General features: G+C 43.7%; 1 protein-coding gene across 7 annotated transcripts in view; it reads right to left on the reverse strand.

Annotated features, from left to right (window-relative positions):
• The window catches only part of DTNA (dystrobrevin alpha), a 232385-nt gene that overhangs the window by 33715 nt on the left and 175725 nt on the right, over positions 1–22945 (reverse strand). For 3 of the 7 annotated variants that reach the window (XM_054179624.1, XM_054179625.1, XM_054179626.1), the window contains 6 exons: positions 21880–21985; positions 19960–20126; positions 17444–17568; positions 12274–12354; positions 4040–4117; positions 3339–3431 (listed from right to left, as the gene is read on the reverse strand). In XM_054179624.1, coding sequence (XP_054035599.1) covers positions 3339–3431; positions 4040–4117; positions 12274–12354; positions 17444–17568; positions 19960–20126; positions 21880–21985 — 650 coding nt within the window. Of the gene's footprint in view, positions 1–3338; positions 3432–4039; positions 4118–10019; positions 10145–10375; positions 10466–12273; positions 12355–17443; positions 17569–19959; positions 20127–21879; positions 21986–22945 lie in introns of those variants that run through there. The other 4 variants (XM_054179629.1, XM_054179628.1, XM_054179630.1 and 1 more) reach the window with 4 other exon arrangements.

The following is a 22945-nucleotide window of genomic DNA, read 5'->3' on the forward strand; positions in this document are numbered from 1 at the left end:
AGCTCTGACACTTTTAAGAAGGATATTGAGACACTTGAACGTGTCCAGAGAAGGGCAACGAGGCTGGGGAACAGATCTGGAGCACAGCCCTGGGAGGAGAGGCTGAGGGAGCTGGGATTGTTTAGCCTGGAGAAGAAGAGGCTTAGGAGAGACATTATTGCTCTCTACAACTACCTGAAAGGAGGTTGTAGACAGGTGGGGGTTGGTCTCTTCTCCTAGTCACCAGCACCAGAACAAGAGGACACAGTCTCAAGCTGTGCCAGGGGATGTTTAGGCTCGAGGTGAGGAAAAAGTTCTTCCCAGAGAGGGTAATTGGTCATTGGAATGTGCTGCCCAGGGAGGTGGTGGAGTCACCACCCCTGGAGGTGTTCAGGAGGGGATTGGGTGTGGCACTTGGTGCCATGGTTTAGGTAGTCATAAGGTGTTGGGTGATAGGTTGGACTTGATCTCTGAGGTCTTTTCCAACCTTATTGTTTCTATGATTCTATGACTTGAGCTAACCCCTGAGGTCACGAGCTTCCTGAGTGAACCAAGCCCCTGCAGCGTTTTGATTCTTACTCCTTCTTTAACCTCTTTGATATGTATCTATGTGTAGGTGGATGTCATAAAATAGATGTGGCAGCACGTCAGATTTGGGCTGTGAATGCCCCAAAGCTTTGTAAATTACATTTCAAAGCCTGGAATCAATTCAGTTCTGCAGTGCACCTGTTTTACATGATCATTAAGCACAGAGGTATGCACAGCAGCAGTAGCCTCCACTGCCAGGACTTTTATAACCCAAGAGTTCTGATTTGCCATCATTCACTTGTTTTACTTCAGCAACTTCATGGACAGTGAAACAGTGGAACACACACAAGCTTTAAAATATTATGAGTATGTGTGTGCAGAATTTGGGACCCTCCAGAGAATGATTCCAGGCATCCTTTGGAAAGAAAAATGAATATTTGGCATACAAATATTCTGCTGCTCAGCCTTTTTTTCCATAAAAGTTAGACTGCACTTTTAACATTGCTTCTCCATGAGAGACCATCCTGTTAAAGACTTTATAATTGGGCTGGCAGAATTATCATCATTCAGATGTGGAGGGAATATCTACTATCTCCTATACAGTAAGACTTCTTCACTTGATCTGTGCAATATTCTATGGTCTAAGGGAGATCCAGGGGGAAAAAACACCCAAAAGGATCCCAAAACTACAGGCAAAGGATGAAAAATATCACAGTCTGTGAACCAAGGAGTGCCACCAGAGGATCTTTGCTGTTTCTTATGCTTCAGATGTGTCAAATCAGCTGTTCTGTAGTAGTCACTTTCAATAGGTGATATGGCTGTCCCCTGATGGTCTTATAATTATATCACCACTGGTTAGAAAAGGCCCAGAAATGTCAGTTTCTTGAGAAACCTTTGCTTGCTGCCATGGTTTAGTTGATTAGTGTTGGATGATAGGGTGGACTTGATGATCTCTAAAGGTCTCTTCCAACCTGGTCAATTCAATTCACTTCAATTCACTTCTATTCTATTCTATTCCATTCTATTCTATTCTATTCTATTCCATTCTATTCTACTTTATTCCATTCTATTGAGATACCATCATGGTCTTCATGATGTGCTCTTACACACAACTTCATAATTCACTTCATAATTTACTGTGGAGAGTACTGACAAATTAAAGGGTAGAATTCTAAGCCTCAGGGCTCTAAGAACTATGTCCTAACAGCACATGTATTCTGAGCATTGTGTATCTGTGACACTTCCAAAGTTGTCCTGGTTTTAAGGCAGTTTAAACTGATGTTCTCTGAGCCCTCTGCTGTTGTTAATTTGCCATTTACTTTAGAATCATCAAGATTTTACCACCAAAATGCTACTAACACTCAGGTGTGTGGCTATGATCATAAAAACCAACTCTGTCCAAGGGAGTCAAGTGTCTATGCATTTGCTCTGTTATCAGTGGGTCCCTGAGTGGTTTGCCTCTTTCAAGGGAAGATTAGACCAGCCCTCCTAGTTGGAGTTAGTTTTGTACACACTCCCTTAACAAACATTTTTTTAGTAAGGCCACAGAACAGCACAGCAATTGGTAGTAAAGCAATAGGACTCAGCACAGCACTACACAGTGTAACACCAAATAATAAAGCAGAAAACCCAACTTTCTATGGAACAAAAAAATAACCTCCTGCTTGTAATATATTTTATCTTCTTCTGCACCTCTAAGGAAGAAGACCAGAATATGTGGAATTAGTATCCCAAACTAGGCAAAATCTCTAACTTGTATGGAAAAAACCCCCAACTATCTGCAGTTAAAATGCCTTTTTTAGAACCAGACACTAAAGATGAACTACATCAAACACCAAGTATTAGCTCTACATGCTAAAAGACACTTTCTGATAAAACTAATCAAAACACCTGACTAAGGGATACTTTTTCTACCCATACAGCTACTGTAAATAATCAGTTAAGTCCCTCTCCTGTTTCTTAATTTGCCCTTGAATACTGGATTGTAAAAAAGCCTGAAGCAGCTTATTAGCCTGGAGGGGGGATGGAGTGGAAAACTTGTTCTAGTTGAGGTATCAAATAACTGCAGATGAAAATTAAAGATAGGCAGTGAAAATGAATTAAACTAATCAAAAAACCCCAACAAAATACAAATACAAGCACTTGAAACAGAAGAAAAGCAGATTAGGCTATGAAGACTTCTGTACCATCACTAGGTTGTGCAGTGAGCAGAGCTCAGCTATCCCTTATCAGTCTGGCTAGCCACTCTTCACTAAGCAATCATCACAAAGTGTGCAGTGAGCAGAGCTCATCTATCCCTTATCAGTCTGGCTAGCCATTCCTCACTAAGCAACCATCACCAAGCCCTGCAGTGAGCAGAGCTCAGTAGCCCAGGTCACTCTGGACAGCCATTCCTCACTAAGCAACCATCACCAAGCCCTGCAGTGAGCAGAGCTCAGTAGTCCAGGTCACCCTGGATAGCCATTCCTCTCTAAGCAACCATCACCAAGCCCTGCAGTGAGCAGAGCTCAATAGCCCAGGTCACTCTGGATAGCCATTCCTCTCTAAGCAACCATCACCAAGCCCTGCAGTGAGCAGAGCTCAGTTATCCCAGGTGAGTCTGGATAGCCACTGTTCACTAAGCAATCATTTGCAATACCTTGCTACTCAACATCACTAGAAAGAGAAACAATGGTTGCCAGGATCCACCAGCGTTGGGAGGACATGCTCCACATGCATTCCCTTCAGGTTGGTGCTCACAAAGAGCTGCTTCAGCTGGCAGCCAGAAGAGTGAGAGCATTTGGCCAAGATCCCTTGGCTGGGTTCCCCAGAGGTGGCAAAGCTGCACTAACCGTGCGGGGCTGCTCTGCAGCATGTTGACATACAACCCGATGAGAACATGTTCATCAGCCAGCCTGTCTGCAACATCGAGGCTGTACTGCAACCTGCAACAGGGTTGGGGGAGAGGGGTGTCCAGACAGACAGAGGGAAGTAAACAGAGAAAGCAGGAGCAAGTAAGACTGTGAAATGGGAGTGTAGGAACCAATACTTAAGTGTTCTTAGAGCAAAAAGGCTGAACCAAAACCAAGCACAGAGATTATTTTGTTATTACTGTAATGTATAAGTTAAGTATTTAATGGATTAGGATGGCAGAGTCCTACTCATTACAGAGCCAGCCTCAGAAATCAATGAGGTGTCAGATTGGGCCAGGGACTGGAGCTGCACAGTGGCATTTATTTCAGAGGTCAGCACTGTTTGCTTTGATACACCATGCAGTGTGTGTATATATTAAATAGACCTATATTACACACGTGATTAACACACTGAGATCACAAGCTGGATTTGCTTGGTAGTGCCTGATCAAGACCTCATGCATCCAGGTATAGATAGATCTATTTAAACATGCTCTACTTAGATGGCTGGGTTAATTGGTTATCATGGTTTTCTCAGGAAAGATGTTTAGAGAACACATTAAAAAGGAGAGGAACAGAGGAAAAGGTTTTGGTTTAGCTGTATTAATGCACGCTAGGAACATATTCTCTCTTCAACTTACCCTTTGCCCTTCAAGAAAGCTGGAGCAGCCCTAGCCAGATGTTTGCTCTGCTCTACTTCAGTATTCTTGGAAGGAGAGCTAGTTAATAAGACAGGAAAACTAAGAGGAGTGCAAACAGCCATGTCTGAAATTCATTACAGAACACAGTTTGGGGAGACTCATTCAAGTGCCCTGGACTGAATAAAAGTAGCAACAGAAGCTTTGAAGACACTTTGGAAGTCTTGAGGAGATGCAAAGTCAGGAATTAGAGTTTTCCCTCCTGCTCTCCAAAGGCAAACTCTAAAAGCCTTCAGCACAGAAAAGACAAACAAAAACGTGCTTCTCTCACAAATGGAGAGCTGAAGGCTTGTGTAGTTTCCAGGTGGAGTCTCAAATAAATATCCCTTTGAATGCAGCTCTCAAGCTGGGAAAGCTTCACCCTAACAGCCAAATTGCTTTTCTCTACATTTGCCATAAGACAGTTGCAATAACCTATGGACATGTGTTGATCTAGATGCACTCATGAGATACACCAGTTTAATTTCCACAAGTACTGTTCTTCTGTTGCTATTATGAAACACCTAGTTCACCAATCCCACTTTCTCACCTAACTACACTACTCAATGGAGCGCAGTAACTGCATTTTTCCCAATGCTAACCCACCCATGTGAACAGAACAACGGTGGCTAAAAAGGCAGAGGTTGGAATTTTAAGTTCTTCTTTCATGCTGCAGCATTTTTGGTTGAAAAAAATAATTACCCAAACCAACAAAACAAAAAAAGCAAAACAAAATCACATTCACCTTCATTTTTTGTTCCCTGGTTTGGCTACAAAGCCTGTAAATGTCTTTGATCAGGAGGTGGGGGTGTGAGCCTGCACGCACCTCTGCACCCTATTGCACAAATAGGATACAGATAAAGCTGAGCAGATGTGGCTCTGAGGGGCTGAAGATCAAACCCTTCCATATTAGGACAAAGAAGGAATTCTTTCAGGTGAGTGGTCTGCTGCTGCACTCCTCTGGGAGGTCAAGCTTGGCTGCAGGGTACTGAAAAGGATGGCACTGAAGGGTGTGCTAAGAAGCTCAGCCCTATTGATTTGTAATAAAGCTGGCAGACAGCTGAATGAATGCTGCACTGTACAGCAATGAAAAGCACCTGCTGCACATTTTATGCCCATCACCAGGCTGCTTATGTGTTGCACTTTTGCTGAAGCAATGCCCATGCAGATAAAGGTGCTCCATGCCATCTAGAAGGATGTTTCCCACCCATCTTTTCTTTCCAGTTACAGCAGGAAAATGCATTCAAGGGGTACAGGGTGAGCTGTTTCAGTCATAAATGCAGTTTTTGGTTCTTAAAGATAAATAGGTTGCACAAGAGGAGACTAAAGACCCCAGGGGAGACGCTGGGCTTTGTTTTCTAACAGTGCAGTGTGATGTTCTCTCTACCAGACTAAGTTCTCCTCTCCTATCCTCCAAAAGCAATGTTGAGGGACAGGCAAGCAAACATCACGCACTGAGTAACTGATTATCATGTCTGGCAATGTCCATTTCCTTCTTAATGGATTAAGCAAACTTGGCATCTTCCAAGCTCTTCTCAGGAGTAGTTTTCTAAGTTTTTCTGATGCTTGGGTGGCTCTCTAGATTGTATCATGACGGTCAGCATATTTTTCCCCATGCTGCTGCCCTACAGTGGGTGCAAACACGCAGGCAGGCGTCTCCTCCTCCAGGGAATGTGTTTGAATGGCTTTTCTGCATGATGTCCCAGGGTCAGATGCAATCTAACAATCATATTGCTGACTTCCATTAGTTTATGGCAAACAGCAACTGCTAGGTCCTCTGCTGAGGTTATTTTGGTCTATCCAATCATGCTCCATCTTTTATTTGATTATTTGCTTCCTTCCTACAGCACTCTTCACTTACAATTATTGATAACTGATTTCAGATCTTTTGGACATCAATTACTACCATTTCAACTGAGGTCATTTAGAAACCACTCTTACAGTACTCCTTCCTGTAAGTATTTGTACCACCTACAAAGAGCATACACTCACTCTGCCGCTCCCATTAGGGCACTACAGAGAGTAGGGCATAGTGTCTGACTTAACCTTTGAGAATCCCAGCTGGATACATCCTCCTCTTAGAACAACAGCAAACTGCTGAAAATGTAATTACTGATTTTTAATTCTTTAATAGTTTTCTCTAATCCCTGTTTCCTTTGTGTACTTCTGCACCACCTGGGACTATGTCAAAAGTCCTTCTGAGCTCCACCTGCTTCTTATCTGCTGCTTCTTTTTTACCCACCGGATCAGTTATCCTGTCAATGCAATGCATTAGTTTGGTTTGATGTACTTTGTTCTTGACAAATCCATGCTGGTTATTGCTCACTGGTTTATTATCCTCCAGGTGCTTACTAATTCTTTCATAATCTCAGTATCTTTGGCTACCAAGGTCAGGCTGTCTCTCACAAATCCCTTCAATCTTTGTCCCCGTCTCTGCCTTCAATCTTCCTTCATTTGGAGGAGCTGATATTTGTCCTTATTCTTCCACCTCTTCCTATATCTGCCATACATTGACCAAAATTTTGGCCACCGTGAGCTTCTCTGGGTAGCCCTACCAGCTGGAACAAATTTTCTAAGAGATCTATTCCCATTAAACCAGAACATTTTGTAAGATGCCAATGAATGCTTTGCCATCCAAATTAAGAGACAAAGCCTCCAACTCTGATCAGATGTCTAAAGATGCAGACCTAACATTACTGAAGTCTTCAGTGTCTGCCTGGCTACTAAAAAAATCAGACCTATGAACCTCTCCTTTAGCAGGTGGAATATTGCTGATGAAATAAAGGAGGAGTCTCATCCTGTTCTGAAAACACCATATCAAGGCAACATGTAGTCCAAGTCCACCTCATGCTTAGAGAGAGAGAAACATGAGGAGCTACTTCCTATGAGGAGAGGCTGAGGGAGCTGGGATTGTTTAGCCTGGAGAAGAGGAGGCTCAGGGGAGACTTTATTGCTGTCTACAACTACCTGAAGGGAGGTTGTAGCCAGGTGGGGGTTGGTCTCTTCCCCCAGGCAAGCAGCACCAGAACAAGAGGAGACAGTCTCAAGCTGCGCCAGGGGAAGTTTAGACTGGAGGTTAGGAGAAAGTTCTTCACAGAGAGGGTTGTTAGCCATTGGAATGTGCTGCCTAGGGAGGTGGTGGAGTCACCATCCCTGGAGGTGTTCAAGAGGGGATCTGATGTGGCACTTGGTGCCATAGTCCAGTAGTCATGAGGTGCTGGGTGACAGGTTGGACTTGATGATCTTTGAGATCTTTTCCAACCTTATTGATTCTATGATTCTATGATCAATGGCAGCAGCCAGTATGCTTTGCTCCAAAGTTAGACGTTGTCCAGAAATTTGGCCTAATCTCTTGCTACACCCAGGTGGAATATCCAATTCTTTTTAGCTTTTATGTGGAGTTCAAAAAAAGGTACCAGCTACTCTGTCTTAACATTAAATAGGACTCAATTTCTCCTTGGCTTATGTGCATTTGATATTACAGTGCCTTCTTTCTATCTACAGCAGAAGTGTCAAGTAATTTCAAGTTCAGCAGGATTTGCTGCATCACTCCATTCATTCCAGTTTATTACTCCTTTACAAGAATTAAATGTGTTAGCTGTGTGGGAGGGCTGAGAAAAATGCAAGGAAAACCATTCTGTTTCATCTTACCCCACCTTGGCCCTGTAATACAATAGCTTAAGGAAGATTTTTAATCAAGAAAGAGAAAGAGACTGTATCCATTACTATGGTAGCTATGTACTTTAAGGCAACACTAAGAGACTGCAGCTGGGAAACAAAAGAAGAAAAGATTAATTCAGGGTATGAAGTAATTCCTCTTGACTACAGAGAATTTTCCATAATGCTCCATTTACCTATTTTGACAGAACACATCCAACTCACTGGGGTTACAAAGTCATTACCTACTCTGCAGCAATATTCCCTTGTTCTGCTGCCCTCAAGGTCATCAGAGATCACAAAACCAAATGTGAGATTTAAACCTAAATATTAGCTACAGTGAAACCATTACAGGACTTGTGGCTAATTAGCTCAATGCAGCAAATGACTGTGAGGTGGTATTTGGGAGAAGATCACAGATCCTTTGTTTCTTTTTTTCCAGCATAATTGATTTAAAGTTGTTCTTGAGCTGTACAGAGCATATTGCTGATATCAACTTGCACACTGTATAGATTTAGAAGAAAGATGTCTCTAACCTCATGAAAGCTGCCATGGACAATGGTGGCTCAAAATAAGGAACACAAGCAGAGAAATTTTAAGGGATTTTTGATTCTGAAGGGGCTTGAAGAAACTGAGAAGCATCTCAGGAAAAGCCTGAAATCTGACCTCCTTTGGGCTTCAGAATAATTGTATATGCACCCAAGACTGGTGCTTCAGGCTCAATTAATCTGCAAAGGGCAATATAATGTTCAGTCTCCTTTCAGATGCTCCTCACAATTTGTCACTCTATTTACATTTCATCTATGAATCCAGAACTAGAGGTGATACTGTGCTGAACTCAGGAGGCCATATGCATTTCCAGCAGCAGAATGTGTGCTGAATTCACTGGAGGTGTTTAGGAGGAGACTTAATGGGGTGCTTAATGCCATGGTTTAGTTGATTAGATGGTGTTGGGTGATGGGTTGGACATGATGATCTTGAAGGTCTCTTCCAACCTGGTCTGGTCCATTCCATTCCATTCCATTCCATTCCATTCCATTCCATTCCATTCCATTCCATTCCATTCCATTCCATTCCATTCCATTCCATCCCATCCCATCCCATCCCATTCACTGCTCCAAGGAGCAACTGGTTGCCAACAGTAATGTTCTTCTGTGAGCTCAACTAGCTGAACTAAATACCATGGGAATGCCACAGATGACAGTCTGTGCCAATTCTCCTTTGCATAAACATTCTAATTACAGAAAAAACCTTTCTGTAAAGCTATCTGAAACCTCTGGACTAGGTTGCAACACAAATGAAAGTAACCATAAGTCATCTGCAGTGAAAACTCAGCCAGCAGAGCTTTTAGCATCGATTACATCCAGCTAGACATTTTACCCTGAGCTGGGACAATTTTTATTATAATATGAATCACAGAGCATTTAATAAGAAATCAGCACTGCTGCAAACAGAACTGTCATAGTCTGTTTCTCTGATGTATGAGGATGAGCTTCCACTAATGAGGCCTGATTTTCCCAGGGTAATAATGATAGTAAAACCTAAAAGAATGAATGAAGGTACTGTTATTAGTCTAGCACAGAATGAAGAACTTGGCATTCAGCAGAAAAGTACCTTGGTCTCTGTACTTTCTTGCTGAATTATAGGTAATGCTCAGGGATTAATCAAAAAAAGAAAGGTCATTACACTCCACAGTAAAGAAAAAAAAGATGGGGAAAGTGTTCTTATCCAACTGCATTTATCCAGAATGGAAACAGGCTCTTCCTTGAGGACACTAAGATGGTCTCAAACTGTGCCAGGGGAAGTTTAGGCTTGAGGTGAGGAGAAAGTTCTTCCCAGAGAGAGTTGTTAGCCATTGGAATGGGCTGCCCAGGGAGGTGGTGGAGTCACCAACACTGGAGGTGCTCAAAAAGGGATTGGACGTGGCACTTGGTGCGGTGGTTTAGCAGTCATGGGGTGTTGGGTGACAGGTTGGACTTGATGATCTCTGAGGTGTCTTCCAACCTTATTGATTCTATGATTCTAGGAGAGGGAGTGCTGGAAACAGGCTGCAGCAACCAGAGGTATCAGTCTAAATCCACTGCTCACTACATAAATGGGAAGTCTTCCCTAGCTTCAGCGGGATTTAGATTTGCCTCTTCTGTGGCCACCGCACAGCAGAGCCAAAGGATCTGGGGCAGGGACCCGGCGCCCGGCGCTAACTGCAGAGCGGTGACCACCAGCAGCGAGAGCTGCGCAGAGGAGGCTGGCTGGGAGACACGGAGCTGCTTCCAGGCTCTTTGTGAGCCTCTTTCGTTGCCCAGTCAAGAATGCAGCAGGCAAGGAACACTCCAACGATGAAATCATAAAGGTTATTTTTCCGGTTTTCCAAGCCAGCGTTTCCAATTTCCCCCAGATCCATTAATATTAATCCTACGTGAAAGGCTAAAAGGAAAGGTCTGTGCTGTGCAAAAGCAAGGGAAGTTGGCAGAGCCCACAGCCAGCAGGAAGTCTATTCAAAAGACTAATTAGAGCCGCAGAAACCCTCCAGCCCAGCAGAGCCTTCCTTAAAGAGTATCTTTAGTAGTTTAGCAGAATGGCTAATGATCAAGGGCAGGAGCTACACAACTACAGCCATTAGTGGGTTAGTGCTCTCATACTGACCGTGAGTTGTTGTGAAGCTGATTTACATACAGCTTTATAAGAGAATGCTCATCAGCCACAGGACTGGCTGCACTCACACCCCCAAGCAACCTGAATGATTCAAACAATGAAACCTTGTTAATATCACCCCCCAAAATCACACCCAGAGAGCAGACTGGGCCCGTTACAATACATGCAATTTGCAACCACTTAGCAAGGATACCGACTTGACAGTCTGGAGGGTGCTTTTTTCTTTCAAATAAAAGGCTAGAAATTAAATTTAGAAGGGTTTAAAAGAAAAATAATGAGAACAAGCTGCCAAACATTTAAAATCCTGCTAGGTAAAGTTACAATGATTTTTTTAAACACACAATCAATGCAATTGCTTTACAGTGGTGTTAATTCTGAAATAAGCCAGAATTGGCTGTTGCATCATGGAAACTCTTTGCTGTGTAAGGACATCACACTCAGAAGGAAGTCTGGGCACCTATGGTGAGGAGTTTATGGTCTCCTGCATTTAGGAGATTCTCCATCAAGGAATTCGCCCTTTAGGAGGAAAGGAATTCTAATGGTTCAGGGACCATATACACTTAATACTGATAGCTTAAGGCAGTCAGATGAATTACTAAGGATCACAAAAGTAAAATAATCATTATTTTTTCATGTGTAAAGTAAAACAAATGGCACAGTAAATAGTGCTGTGATCATTACTGCAAGCCTCTGGTCTACATGGCAAAGCAAACTTTTGATGAATGAGCACAGGGACTTCTTGGGAATAAACAGAAGCTTGTAAAGATCTTTGCTCAAAATGACCTGCCCTGGAGAGGCCACAGATAGGATATCCTGCCTTGCCCTGGCACATACAATTCCATATACTCCAACCACAGAAATGAGTATTTGTTTGCAGTCTCACTATCTCTACAGGCAACAGATCTGTCTTGGGTGCTGCACTGGGAATGGCTTTCAGAAAGCATCTCAGTCAGACCCAGCTAAGATAACACTGACACCTTCCAGTTGTAGCTCCTGGTAATAAAGTTCATCAATCAAAGGAGTAGTGAAGCATCTTTACTCTGACACTGTAGTGTGGTACACTGCAAGTGTGGTTTTGGTGTTAAAAAACGTAGCCATGCACACTCAGAGGCTGTGTTTGGTTATTTGGGAACGTGAAGCACTGACATGTACAGCAGGAACCAAGCAACAAAAGACACCCAAGGGAGACATACCACTCATCTTCCCCAGTAGAGCAGGAAGTTATTTTTCTGCCACCTTCTCATCTATGTGCACTGGAAGGCTTACACAGATGAGGTGAAACAGCCAGCAAATGCTTCACACACGTTTTGGAGGCATGAGCCAAAATGTGCCCCCAGCTGCAAGCACCTTCTCCTGGGATTCATGCTTCTGACTGCTCTTTCCTGGTTTGCTCGCTGAAGTTCACCATGTGCCAGTTCTACTCTTTCTCTTTTCTAGTCTTCAATGAAAATCTGAATGGTCTAACAGGAGCAAGGGTGTCTTGCTAGATCTTGCAATTATGAACACATTTCTTTCTTCATGTCGTATCTTCAAGCAGGATGCAGGCAGTAGGCAATGGCATGTCCCAGTCACAGTGCTGATATAAAATGGCTTCTCACCGACAGCCCCTATGGGAGGGTGCCTGGGCTGTACGTCAGCACATTCAGTGGGATGTCATGGTTGAAGTGAGTGCCAGAGCTCTGTGCTCTGTTGTGAAGGAGCTCAGGGTGCCCTGACTCCAGCTCTCCATCCAGATACCTCAGTATCAGTCCAAACCAACCAAGGCATCGCTCTGCTCATGGCTGCTGATTTTCTTTTGGATTTGCTTTTCTTCTGTGGGGAACCGAAAACTGAAACCTCCCCCACCACTCTCACATAATGGTTTAACATAAATTAAGACAAGAACTCACCTTCTGTTTGCAAAAGGACTTCCTGAGGGAACAGAGTGGGAGAAGAGTGTGTCATTCATGCTGGTTACAGGTCGAGGGGGCCTAGAAGAAGGCAAAGTGTCCAGCTGTATTAATTTTGCACAAAACAAAACTCATCAGCAACAGTATTTACAAACAATTACAAGTGCTTCTTGTTAAAGTAACACTGCTAGCAGTATCTTCTGCTTTAAATAGCAATAGCTCCAAATTAAAGATGCTGTGTTTTTAGCTAGAAGTTGGTAACATGACACTATTACTGAGGCCTGGGAGGAAAAAATGCTTTTGTGTGTGCTGAGGTGAGTTTTAAGCAACTTGCTTACTTTTTTTCCCTGCCTTGGCAACACAACCACTATGCCCTTTTTCCTCTCCAGAGCCTGTAGTCCACAGTGCAGTCACTGCTTCCAACCAGTTAGGCTGAGCACTGGCAGCAGGTTCCCTGTGGCACCATGGGGGTTTGCAGGGAGTAAATGCCAATAAATTCTACGTCTCTTCATGAGGTTATTCCCAGGGCTAAGCTCCATACTGACACTCACATAGTGACCACAGTGTACTCATAGCCTCCAGTGCCCCATAAAATATATGGAGTACACTACTGGTTTAACTGCAAAGCTTTTCAACTGGTATATCAAACCTCCAACTGAAAATTTAAAAGAAGTAGCTGGTTTAAGAGGACCCATTAATAACAATGATCTTATTATTACATTCTTTATTTCCTGCTCTTACTAAGTTGAAATGAAAAGGATTATTTCCTCTGATTCCTTTTATTGTCTGCCCTTAAAAAATATTTTGTGCATAATACCCCCCCCCCCCCCATCCATTAAGGAGAAATTTCCCCTTCTTAATGGGATTCTTATGCAAGACTGGGCAAAAGATACATAGACACTCTGGAAAAACTAAAAAGGATGTTATTAAACTCATAGGGGTTTCAATCAGATATGAGCAGAACCTGAAGCCACATATAATTCAGACTTCAGCTTGCTTAAATTTCAAGTTGGTTGACATCTCCTTTACGCTGTGTGAAAGATCTGATTTGCTTTCTGAACTCTGCAGGTGTGCAAATCAAAATCTAGTGGCCATCTGCAAAAGAGTCACTCCAGGGCTCCAAGTGGGTAAGCCAACAGGTCACCCAAGCCATTTGTAAGAAAGGAGCAGAGCCAGTTCTGCACAGCAGTAAACCAGTGCTGCGTGTTTTCTCTCTGACTTTGTAACGGTTAGAAACAAGAATAAATGCAGTCTTTGACAAGTCCTAATGGATTCCTTGTGACAACATCACCACAACAATTTCACTAAGTTCAAAACTGGGAATAGAAAGCTGTAGGATTTGGCATGTTATTCATTCATGTGAAAATAGAGTTTCAGCCTAACCCTGCACCTACAGACCCACGTGAAAATCTCCAGTTTTGGTCAGCCATGAATCTGAGAAGCAGCACTGAACACCCTATGCACTTACAGAGAAGTGTTTAGTGTTGCTTTTCATGGCCTCCATCAGAGCTAGGAAGAGCTTGGATGAGGCCATGATCAGAGCCACAAAGGTCATTGTGGTAGGAGTCTTGAAATACAGAGATCTGAATGGGAACTTTGAGAGAAGACTTAGAGACTAATTTTATTTAATGAGTAAGCAACTGGTAATTTGTTGCCTGGGAACTGTAAACTGGTATTTGATGTAGGATAAATAGTTCACACCAACTGCATCACACAAACTACATGTGAGTGCTGCATTTGTGCTTTTCTCAATGCAATCACTGGCCAGTGATCACATTGAAAAACTAACTGGGCACAGGATGGGGTTTCTGAAAGGTAAGTCTAGTCCTGGGCAGTGGTGTTCTAAACAGCAGAGGAGAAGGGAGGAGAGGCTGGTGCTCGACACTGTCTGAGAGAAGGAGGCACAGCACTCCCATGGCAAACCCACAGATTTCAGCAGATGACCACATACACATTTCAGGGTTATGTCTTCTCTAAGCTTTCTCTGAAAACAGGGGTGGAAGAGAAAGTTTCTATCCCCCAGTAAAGCTCTTCCCCACTATTGTCTCTGTATTGAAAGACAACTGTTTATTTGGCTCTGATAAAAAAGCATTGGCAATAATGATATTATCACATTTTTGCTAAGCTTCTTCCTCCAGTAAGGTACTAAAGAAGAAAAATACTCACCAAGTATCTCTTTTGCAGCCAAAATGAAATGGAAAAGAGATCATTAATTAAACTGTCAGCTTAAAATATATGTGCTTTAAGTAGTGCATTGGATGTACTCCATTCTTATGACCCTGATTCTGCAAAAAGCACAGAAGCCTCTACACAGAAAAGGTCATTGATCTGTTTACATATGCAGAGTTACTCTCCTCTACCAATGTCTGTAAACTCCAAGGCTTTGCTACGGTTTTGTGATTAGCATTAATTTGCCAGGGTATTTTTTGTATGAATAAAATACATCAAACAAATCTGAGCTTTCCCAAGCCAAGGTTCTAAGAAAGGCTGATGCCCACTGCCACATTCCTCAGGTTCAGCTTGAACATCAAATAGATGTTCAAACATCCATCCACAGTTGTGTGAAGTGGCCAGGGAAGAACAGCAGACTTTATGGAAAAGCAAACATCATTCTGAGGTTGTTTCTACGCTTCTGGAAGTTGAATGATTAATCTTCCTGACAAAAGGGAGATGATGATACTCAAATCAACCTTCCACAAGGAAAGAGAAAACACTACCATTGCAGTATGCTGTGTAACAAATGCTTGTTATGGTATAACACACCCACAGTAATAAACCCAATTAAATCAGAGGAACTTTCCAAAGTGCTCCATGCTCTTCACACTGATAGCAAAAATAATACTCTCACAGGCTTAGATGGAAGAATGCATTTGAAAAGCAGCTCCATGATGCATTGGCCATGTCATGTGCCATCTCTGCACTCCAGCATCTCTTTTTTTGCTGCCAGTCTTATGTATAGAGAGGGAAAAAGAGCCCTCCATTGGTGGGGGGAGGTTGTTCCATTAGGTTAACGACACCTTGATAACCATCGTTCTAGACAAGCCTTGGATGTGTTGGTTCCATAACTGAAAATCTCGTTTGGCACCAGTAAATCAGGAAAACTCACGCAGTCTTTCTGTCTGGTACCACTCAAAGGTGGAAGAATGATGGAAAGGAAAGGCTGTATAGCAATGCAGAGAGTACTTGTCCCCATTTAAGCTAGCAGCTAAGAAAAGGATACTGTTTTGTTGCCAAAATTCTTCTATTTAATGCACACATAAAACCCTTATTGTCTGGATTCCTGCCCAGAGCTGTTTCACTCAACTTCCATTATATTTAAAAATAAAAGTCACATTGGTGAGAAGATCTTCTCCATGAGGTACCAGAGCATCTCTCTTCCCTCAGCTAATCTATGTGAATTATGCTGTAGATCATGCTACCTCCACAACTTGCAGGTTTTTCACTCATGTGTCATTATAGCCAAAATATATTTGCAAGTTATATCACCTTCAATCTATGAATAAAGAGGAATCCTATCATAAAACAAAATAGATGGTGGTTTGCTCTCACATCCAATCACTCTAAATTATGTCTGTACAGTTAGAGAGAAGGGAAGGTGTTAATTCCACAGTAAAGATTTTGAACAGATTCCACTCAGTTATGCTACCTTCCCCTTGCCTTGCCTAAACACATTTAATCCATTCACAGCAGCCCAGTTTTCACTACCCATCATCTTCTGACATACCCTTAGGCCTTCAAGGGCCTCCAGGCAACAGGGAACAGAGGCTTCTCTTTCAGTCTGATCCTCTGTGTCTCTTTCCAGTTCTCTTAAGGATGGCCAAAATCTGCACTGTGAAATTGCCACTGCCTTGCCAGCAGAGCCAGGCTTTTATACCATGCACAGCAATGGGGCAGCTCAGCAGATCCAGCTCCAGATGATTTCTTCCAAAGAACAAAATCCTCCCATTGTCCTTCACAAAGGGGTGCAAGGATTTTAACTGACAGTTGAATGCAACAGGGATTTGGCACTGGGTATCTGCCAGAGACACCTTGTGTCTGAAAAGCAGAAGACTCTCTTAGGCCTTGAAAATATTCTGCTATAACAACATGAGGAGGACCATCAACATGATTTATCCTTTAAATGTCAGGTAGGTTAGGTGAACTCTCAGCTGCCACACAGCCCACAGTGTCTGGTGTGCCCTTGCCCTTAAGGATACTACATGCAAACATTCAGCACTGACAAAAGTAAGTATGTGCAACAATCACAGGCTGGAACAGCTCCAGCAGCCAGTAACACAGATCTGCAGCAGGCAAACACAATCTTAATGGCTGCTGCCTGGAATCCTCCCTGGGAAGATGGTTAAGAAAGATATTTTGTTAGGATATATGTCAGAATAAGAGAAATAATGTTCACAAGTTAATTTCTTGCAACTTTCTTCCAATGAGTGTCTTGGTTTTCCCCTCAATTCTATGGGCAATTCAACTTTTCTTTTCAAAGGACTCAGGAAGCAAAGGTAAACCAAACTGATAAAGGAGAAAATCTGAGCAATTTGCACTATGGATGGTGGGCATGCTTCAGAAAAATGAAACCCAAAGTGATAATTTCCCCATCCTGCACAAATGCATTTTCTCTCTGCTTTGAGTTTCTTGAGTCCTGCACAAAAAAAGAAGCCCCACAGTGACAGAAACTACTTTATGAAAATGTAAAGAATAACAGACTCATATCATTCTTCAGGGTTGGGTTGAAGCCACAGCTCCTCTAAAGTCACCAAAGAGCCTGACACTGGTTTCAACAAAATTGGTCAGGCCTCACCCTTCCCCGGTACCTTGTGTCAAGACAGAGCTGTGATCCACTGATGCTGAGTCTCTGGGTCACAAAACTAATGTTCTAAGCAGGAACACATCCCAAAGTGCTGAAGCTCCCAGTAATTCCATCAACATCTCTAGAGAAGAATGAGGGCATACCAACATTGTGTCCCAGTATTTGGTTATAGCCCACTAACATTTCCAGTGAAGTCACACCAGGAGAACATTTTTATACCAGATACCCCATCAGCCAATTTGCACTTGCGATGCATTGAGCTTGATAGGCCACAGCTGCCTCCTGTTTTGTTCAGAGCTACAGCATCTACACTGGTGTAAGCAACTCCTACAAGAAAGCTTACTTTCTCTACAGCACACAGATACTTACACAATATGAGCCAGGTTTAGAGGTTTTTCAGGCTGGTCAGGGAACATTGGGTGCAAAGGTTCACGGCTGGAAGCACAGCTTAAAGACTTGCTAAGTGCATTAGTTAGCTTCTTAGCAGGTGATTTCTGGGAGGAACAAGGAAGGTAGAGGTAATCTGGACAAGTAAGGTGCATACTCTTTCTGCTACAGGAAGCACAGAACAACAGCAAGCTCTACAGCTCACATACCTATGGACTCGTGTACCCCTTTCCCCCCCCACCCTGAGAGTCTGACAAGGCATAGACTGCTCAGTTTGGAGGAAGGATTGCTCTTACCTTCAGAGGCCTTTACAGTAGGCTGGAGGGGGTATATCTATATGGACAGATGCAGCTGCCACAACTTCTTTGCAGTGCTGCACTTAAGTAGTATTGAACAGACAGCACAAAGTTCGTGTTGCCTGGACTGGGGTTGGCTTGTAGCTCATCATCTTGGGAGTGCAAGCATGTCTGTCCATATAGATACACAGCATGGCACACTGGTTCCTCCCCAGTTGCAGGCCAGGCACAAGTCTGCTATATTCCTCCTCCTTGCTAGCATTTCCCTCCTCAGCTCCAGCACGCTGTACTGTTCAGCTGCTGTTACAAAGCTGCACTTCCACCCCTGCCAGCTCCAGCCCCTGCCACAGCAGGGAATGGGAAATCTGTGACATGTGCAGGGTGGGAATTGCCTCATCATGGTGAAGAAGAGGCTGATGCACTGTCACTGTCCCCAAAGCATGTGGAGGTCCTGTGCAGGAAGCATGATTTTCACCCTCAAATCTCATCAGTGACACAAAACCCACTCTGTATTTCCTGCTTTCTGCTTTTGTTTGCAGCTGAGCACTTTTCTAAGGGCTTGGAGATCTAGGGTGTCTTTTAGACTGTGTGACAGGTTCTCAGGGAACCCACCCCACTTCAGCTTCTCTGCCAGTAAAACAGGGATAGGGATCCTTGCACTGTCTCCTCCCCTCAAAAACCAGCTCTACATGCCCAAATTTAAAGATCCTTTTGGAACTCAAGAGGAGCGGGATGGCATTTGTGCACACACCCCCTGCATCGACTTAGGACTGTAACCAAGGGCATAATTAAATCTTTCTATTACAGAAACCCAACCTGGATATCTAAAGGTCAGGATTTTTCTCTTTCATTATTGATGTGCTTTCACTCTGGACTGAGAACAGTTGAGTTCCACTGCACCTATAACCACCTCTAATCTGCACGTGGAGCTCGATGTGGATGCCTTGTGGAGAACACTAACCAGAGGTTTGAACAAATGCTAACAAATGCTACAGAAAGGGAATTTCAGACTCAAAGCAAACCATTTTGTTTGTGACAAGGCAACATTTGAAACCACTGGGCATGTAGCCATGTTTTTGTCTTCTGCTAAGTGGAAATCTTAAGTTTTCCAGTTACTTCCTACCTATAATTACAGCTTCCTGGCTGTAGAAAGAAGTGGTTTTATAGCACAAGTTGCTGTTAGGAATGGAGTCAGAACTAGGTAGTGGGCACTCTCCTATTCAGAGACTCAACTCCAGCTACTGATGACTGTGCAACAGTCAGCAATTAGGACCCACAAAACCAATTACAGATCCAGATCTGCTGGGATGCAGTGCTGTGACTGGCACACGGTGCAAACCTGGTCAGGTTTAACCCTTGCCTGCTCCATCAACAGAAAACCAGACATTTCAAAAGTATTAAAGATTCAGAGCATTGTTTTAAAATACACTCAAAGTGCTGTACAAATGCAGATTGTTACTATTTCCCCTTCTTATTTTCTTTTGGAAACAATAAGCATATTAGAGATTAGTTAGGATTTTTCTCCCAGACTCTGGATTTAAAGGACTGGGATGCTCCAAGACCAAGGGCTTCTGCTGGGGCTTTGCTCCAGTCTGTGCAGAGCTTAGCTCCCAGGTGTGATGCCCTTCAGGGAAGGTTGATGTAGCAGCTTAGAAAAAGCACTGAACACTTTGTTTAACAACAAAAAGGCTGAAGTGTGCTCTTCTCTACAGTAAACACTGCTGTGGATCTAAGCCTGTGACCATGCTCAGATCTACGCTGCCAGGACCATCCCAAATGCTACACATATGCTGCAGCCACTCAACTGAAAATATTGATGAATGAGCACTAAGTATCCACCATTTCATTTAGACAGAGCCAAACTGAGCAAGCCAGTGATGATTTTACCTGTGGGGATTCCTGTGGGACCAGGAGAAGCTGCCACGAGCCTGCTGCACCGCTGCCAGCCCCTCCTGTACCACCCTCCCCATAGCAAGCACTGCCACAGGCACCCCAGATCCTCACCCAGAAAAGACCATTCCCACCTCTGCGCTCTCCTGATGGCTCCCAAGGCCAAAGCCTCCCTGATGGGGTCACCAATCCGAACCAGCAGCCCAGCTCCCGGCCTCCCTGCGCCAGATGGCCGCCCGCAGCCGTGGCTGGGGGCTTCTCCGCCGGCTGGAGGGCAAAGCAGTCTGCAGCGAGACGCAAGCTCTCCCTTACCCATGACGTGTACTCTTTCATTTGGTGCTGGTTGCTGTGGGAACCGCTGGCATGGCCCCTCCAGAAGCAGTCCTGACAGAGCTGGTAATTGTGACACTGCTGGCAGCGGTAGCGAAAGCCCATCATGCTCTCACTGTGGCAGTAGGAACACTCCACGGGGTGGAAGACTGCACAGGAGAGACACACACCAGGCCATAAACCAAAGCAAAAGTTTACAAAGCCCTGAACCAAAGAGCAAATCCCTTCTTTGTTTCTAGAGATCTGCAGCTCTGGATGCTGCCTACAGCTTTGACCTGTGAAAACTCAAGTAGCCACCCAGCAACCTGTGCTGAGCCATAGGCAAAGCTTCCTACACTGAGCACCAAACCCTGCATCATTTCTGAGCTGATGTCTGCGTCTCTTACTTGCAGCAGTGAGAACCATGTCCACTGTCTAACAGAACAGCTGGTAGAAGAAAGTCATACACGGCAAAACCCATTGCACTCTTCAGCTGTGTTACTGGGAAGCTGATGTGTTCAGCTGTGGTGAGGAGCTCAAGTGCTGGGCCTCATAGCAAAAGCCAAACTCAGCTGTCTGATTACTAGAAGCATTAAAGTGTACTTAGCCATGTCACTGTCCCTTAATTACTGCTGTCTCATCTGTACAACTGGAGTCATTTAGGTACCTATTTATGGAGTTGAGCACTTAGCTTTGGATGCCCAGATTTGGAAAGCACTGAAGAAAACCCATTGAAGGGACTCATGTGGTCCTGTTCTCTGTTCCACTCAGAAGCAGACAGTAATGAGGACACAAGTCACTGAGTACACCAAGGCACCAATTATGACATTTTGAAGCCCCTTCCTGGCCACAGTGCTATTTCTGTTCCTCTTTCCCCACTACACCATGTACCCAATTTACCCAGGCACCTTCTGCTTTTCAGCTGTAAGGTTCAGTCTGGGAGGATTTGGATCAGTCTGACTGTGTTAGGGCTCTAGTTCCTTGCCAGAATTTCACAGCAGGAGGGGTTAGTGCTCTAGGCTGGGAAACAGTGCAAAACTGGTGAGGGACAGGGATGGATGATAAGAGACTGAGGAAGGTGGGGTAAAGAGCCAAGAGGGACTTGGGACATCACATTACCAACTCTGGTGCCTTTCAGTGGAAGAGCTCTGCCCCTGCATTTTTAGCGTGGCAGCATCTTCCATGGGAACAAGGGGGATAGACTGGAGGACAACATCTGTGAGTCTGTGAACTTTTCCCCCAGGTGCTGAGGAAGTTGGAAGGCTGACAAAGATGTTGCTGTCCAGGGACATGCAACACACACTATGCAAATGAGTTGATCTTCACGGTTTCTTCTTGTATTAAAATCTGGCACCTACTCATTTTGGGGAAAGACAACCCTTGAGGAGAAAGAGACATCTCAGTTAAACCCTCATCTTCCACACAAGCAAAGGATAAGGATGAATGTGGAACTTGCTTCTCAGAATAGATTGTCTGGCAGTGTAGGCTTAGGAGGAGATCCTTCCTAAGGACCTTTTGGCTGGCATTTTGCACTGCACTGGACATCCTCTGCCAAGAATATTGCATGAACGGAAACTGCCCAAGCTGTTCCTCCTCTGCTGCCATATGTCAGAGCAAATAAATTTGTGGTCTTGGTAGTTTACCAAATGTAAGTGTGTGAATGGATTGAGTCCTATTAGCTCTTTGCTTATCTAGAACACGTGAGGAGAGGCCATGATCAGGATAATTTCCTGAGCACAGCAAAACTGAAGGAAGGTTTCCTGCTGAAGGACCAACAGGATTATTTTGCCAGTGACTGAAAAAATAGCACATGGAGTCAACGAACCCAGGACAGTAGCTCCTACAAAACCATCTACAGAGTGAGAAAAGCATCACACAAAAGTTTACTCTGGTAAGTGGGTTTTGGCAGCAGCTCTTACTTACCATTTTCAACATTTGCCAGTCGATGCAGAAGTGGTAACCACACTAGACACTGTGGTGGGGGATCAGACATGAGAGTATCCAAGAAAGTGTTTAATGTGACTTTTTTCTGCTCAAACAAGCAAACAAACAAGCACAAAAAAAATCAGTAATTAGGCATATCATAACAGTTTAATCTTGTCCTTACAGAAACAGTTGGCAACAAGCTTCAGAAACTGTTTGCCTGTAGCCCTGCTTTACTAAAATTTAGAACATGTCACACCAGCAAAGCTTCTCTGGGCTATTCTTAGTCATTACAAGGCACACTACTGATGACTAGCAGTCCTTTCACAAGGCTGAGTTGGACATACCTAGCTCCCATTCACTTTAAAACTCTCTTTCGAAGCCATTCCCTGAAGATGCTTGGTGAATAAGGTTGGTATTCAACTCTTCATGTGTTTTAAGTAGCCCATAATGAGTACAATTATGTAGGGTAGCACTATGTATTTCCAGCTGTCACATGGTAAGTCACTGCAGAGAATGACTGATGGTACTCCAACAGTGAAAATAAGCTAAATAATGGCAAGAGAGTATAATTTCAAACCAAACACAGGGTAAGGACAGACCATGAGAGGCAAATGTCTGTTTAGTGATGGCAACTAGTTATAGGGGAGATGTTGTGTCTGCATACACTCAAGGACTGCAACTGTTCTAACTTTCCACTCCTGTAAGTACCTAAAGATCTGTGCCCCTTCACCTTTCAAAGAGATTTAAACTCTAAGATATCCCTGTTGGTTTAAAAAACATAATCTAGTGCCTTGTCATGACAACTCTTAGTTATTTTGCAGACCAATAGGTGATATTTCAGCCTGAGATATCTCCACCAAAACCACCTGCTCTTCCCTAGGTAGTGTGCTAGCTACATAGTGTGTAGTGAAGTACGCAGCCACTGGGTAGTCAAGGACAGAGAGTTCACAAGAAATCACCAATGGAGCCTTCCTTTGAAATAAAGATGCAAAAATACTAAACCCTGAAGAGAACAGGTGAAGATATAATTTACAGACATACTTGTTTAAGTAGCATCTCCATA

The sequence above is a fragment of the Dryobates pubescens genome, chromosome 3 (genome assembly GCF_014839835.1).
Source record: "Dryobates pubescens isolate bDryPub1 chromosome 3, bDryPub1.pri, whole genome shotgun sequence".
Taxonomy (NCBI): Eukaryota; Metazoa; Chordata; class Aves; order Piciformes; family Picidae; genus Dryobates; species Dryobates pubescens.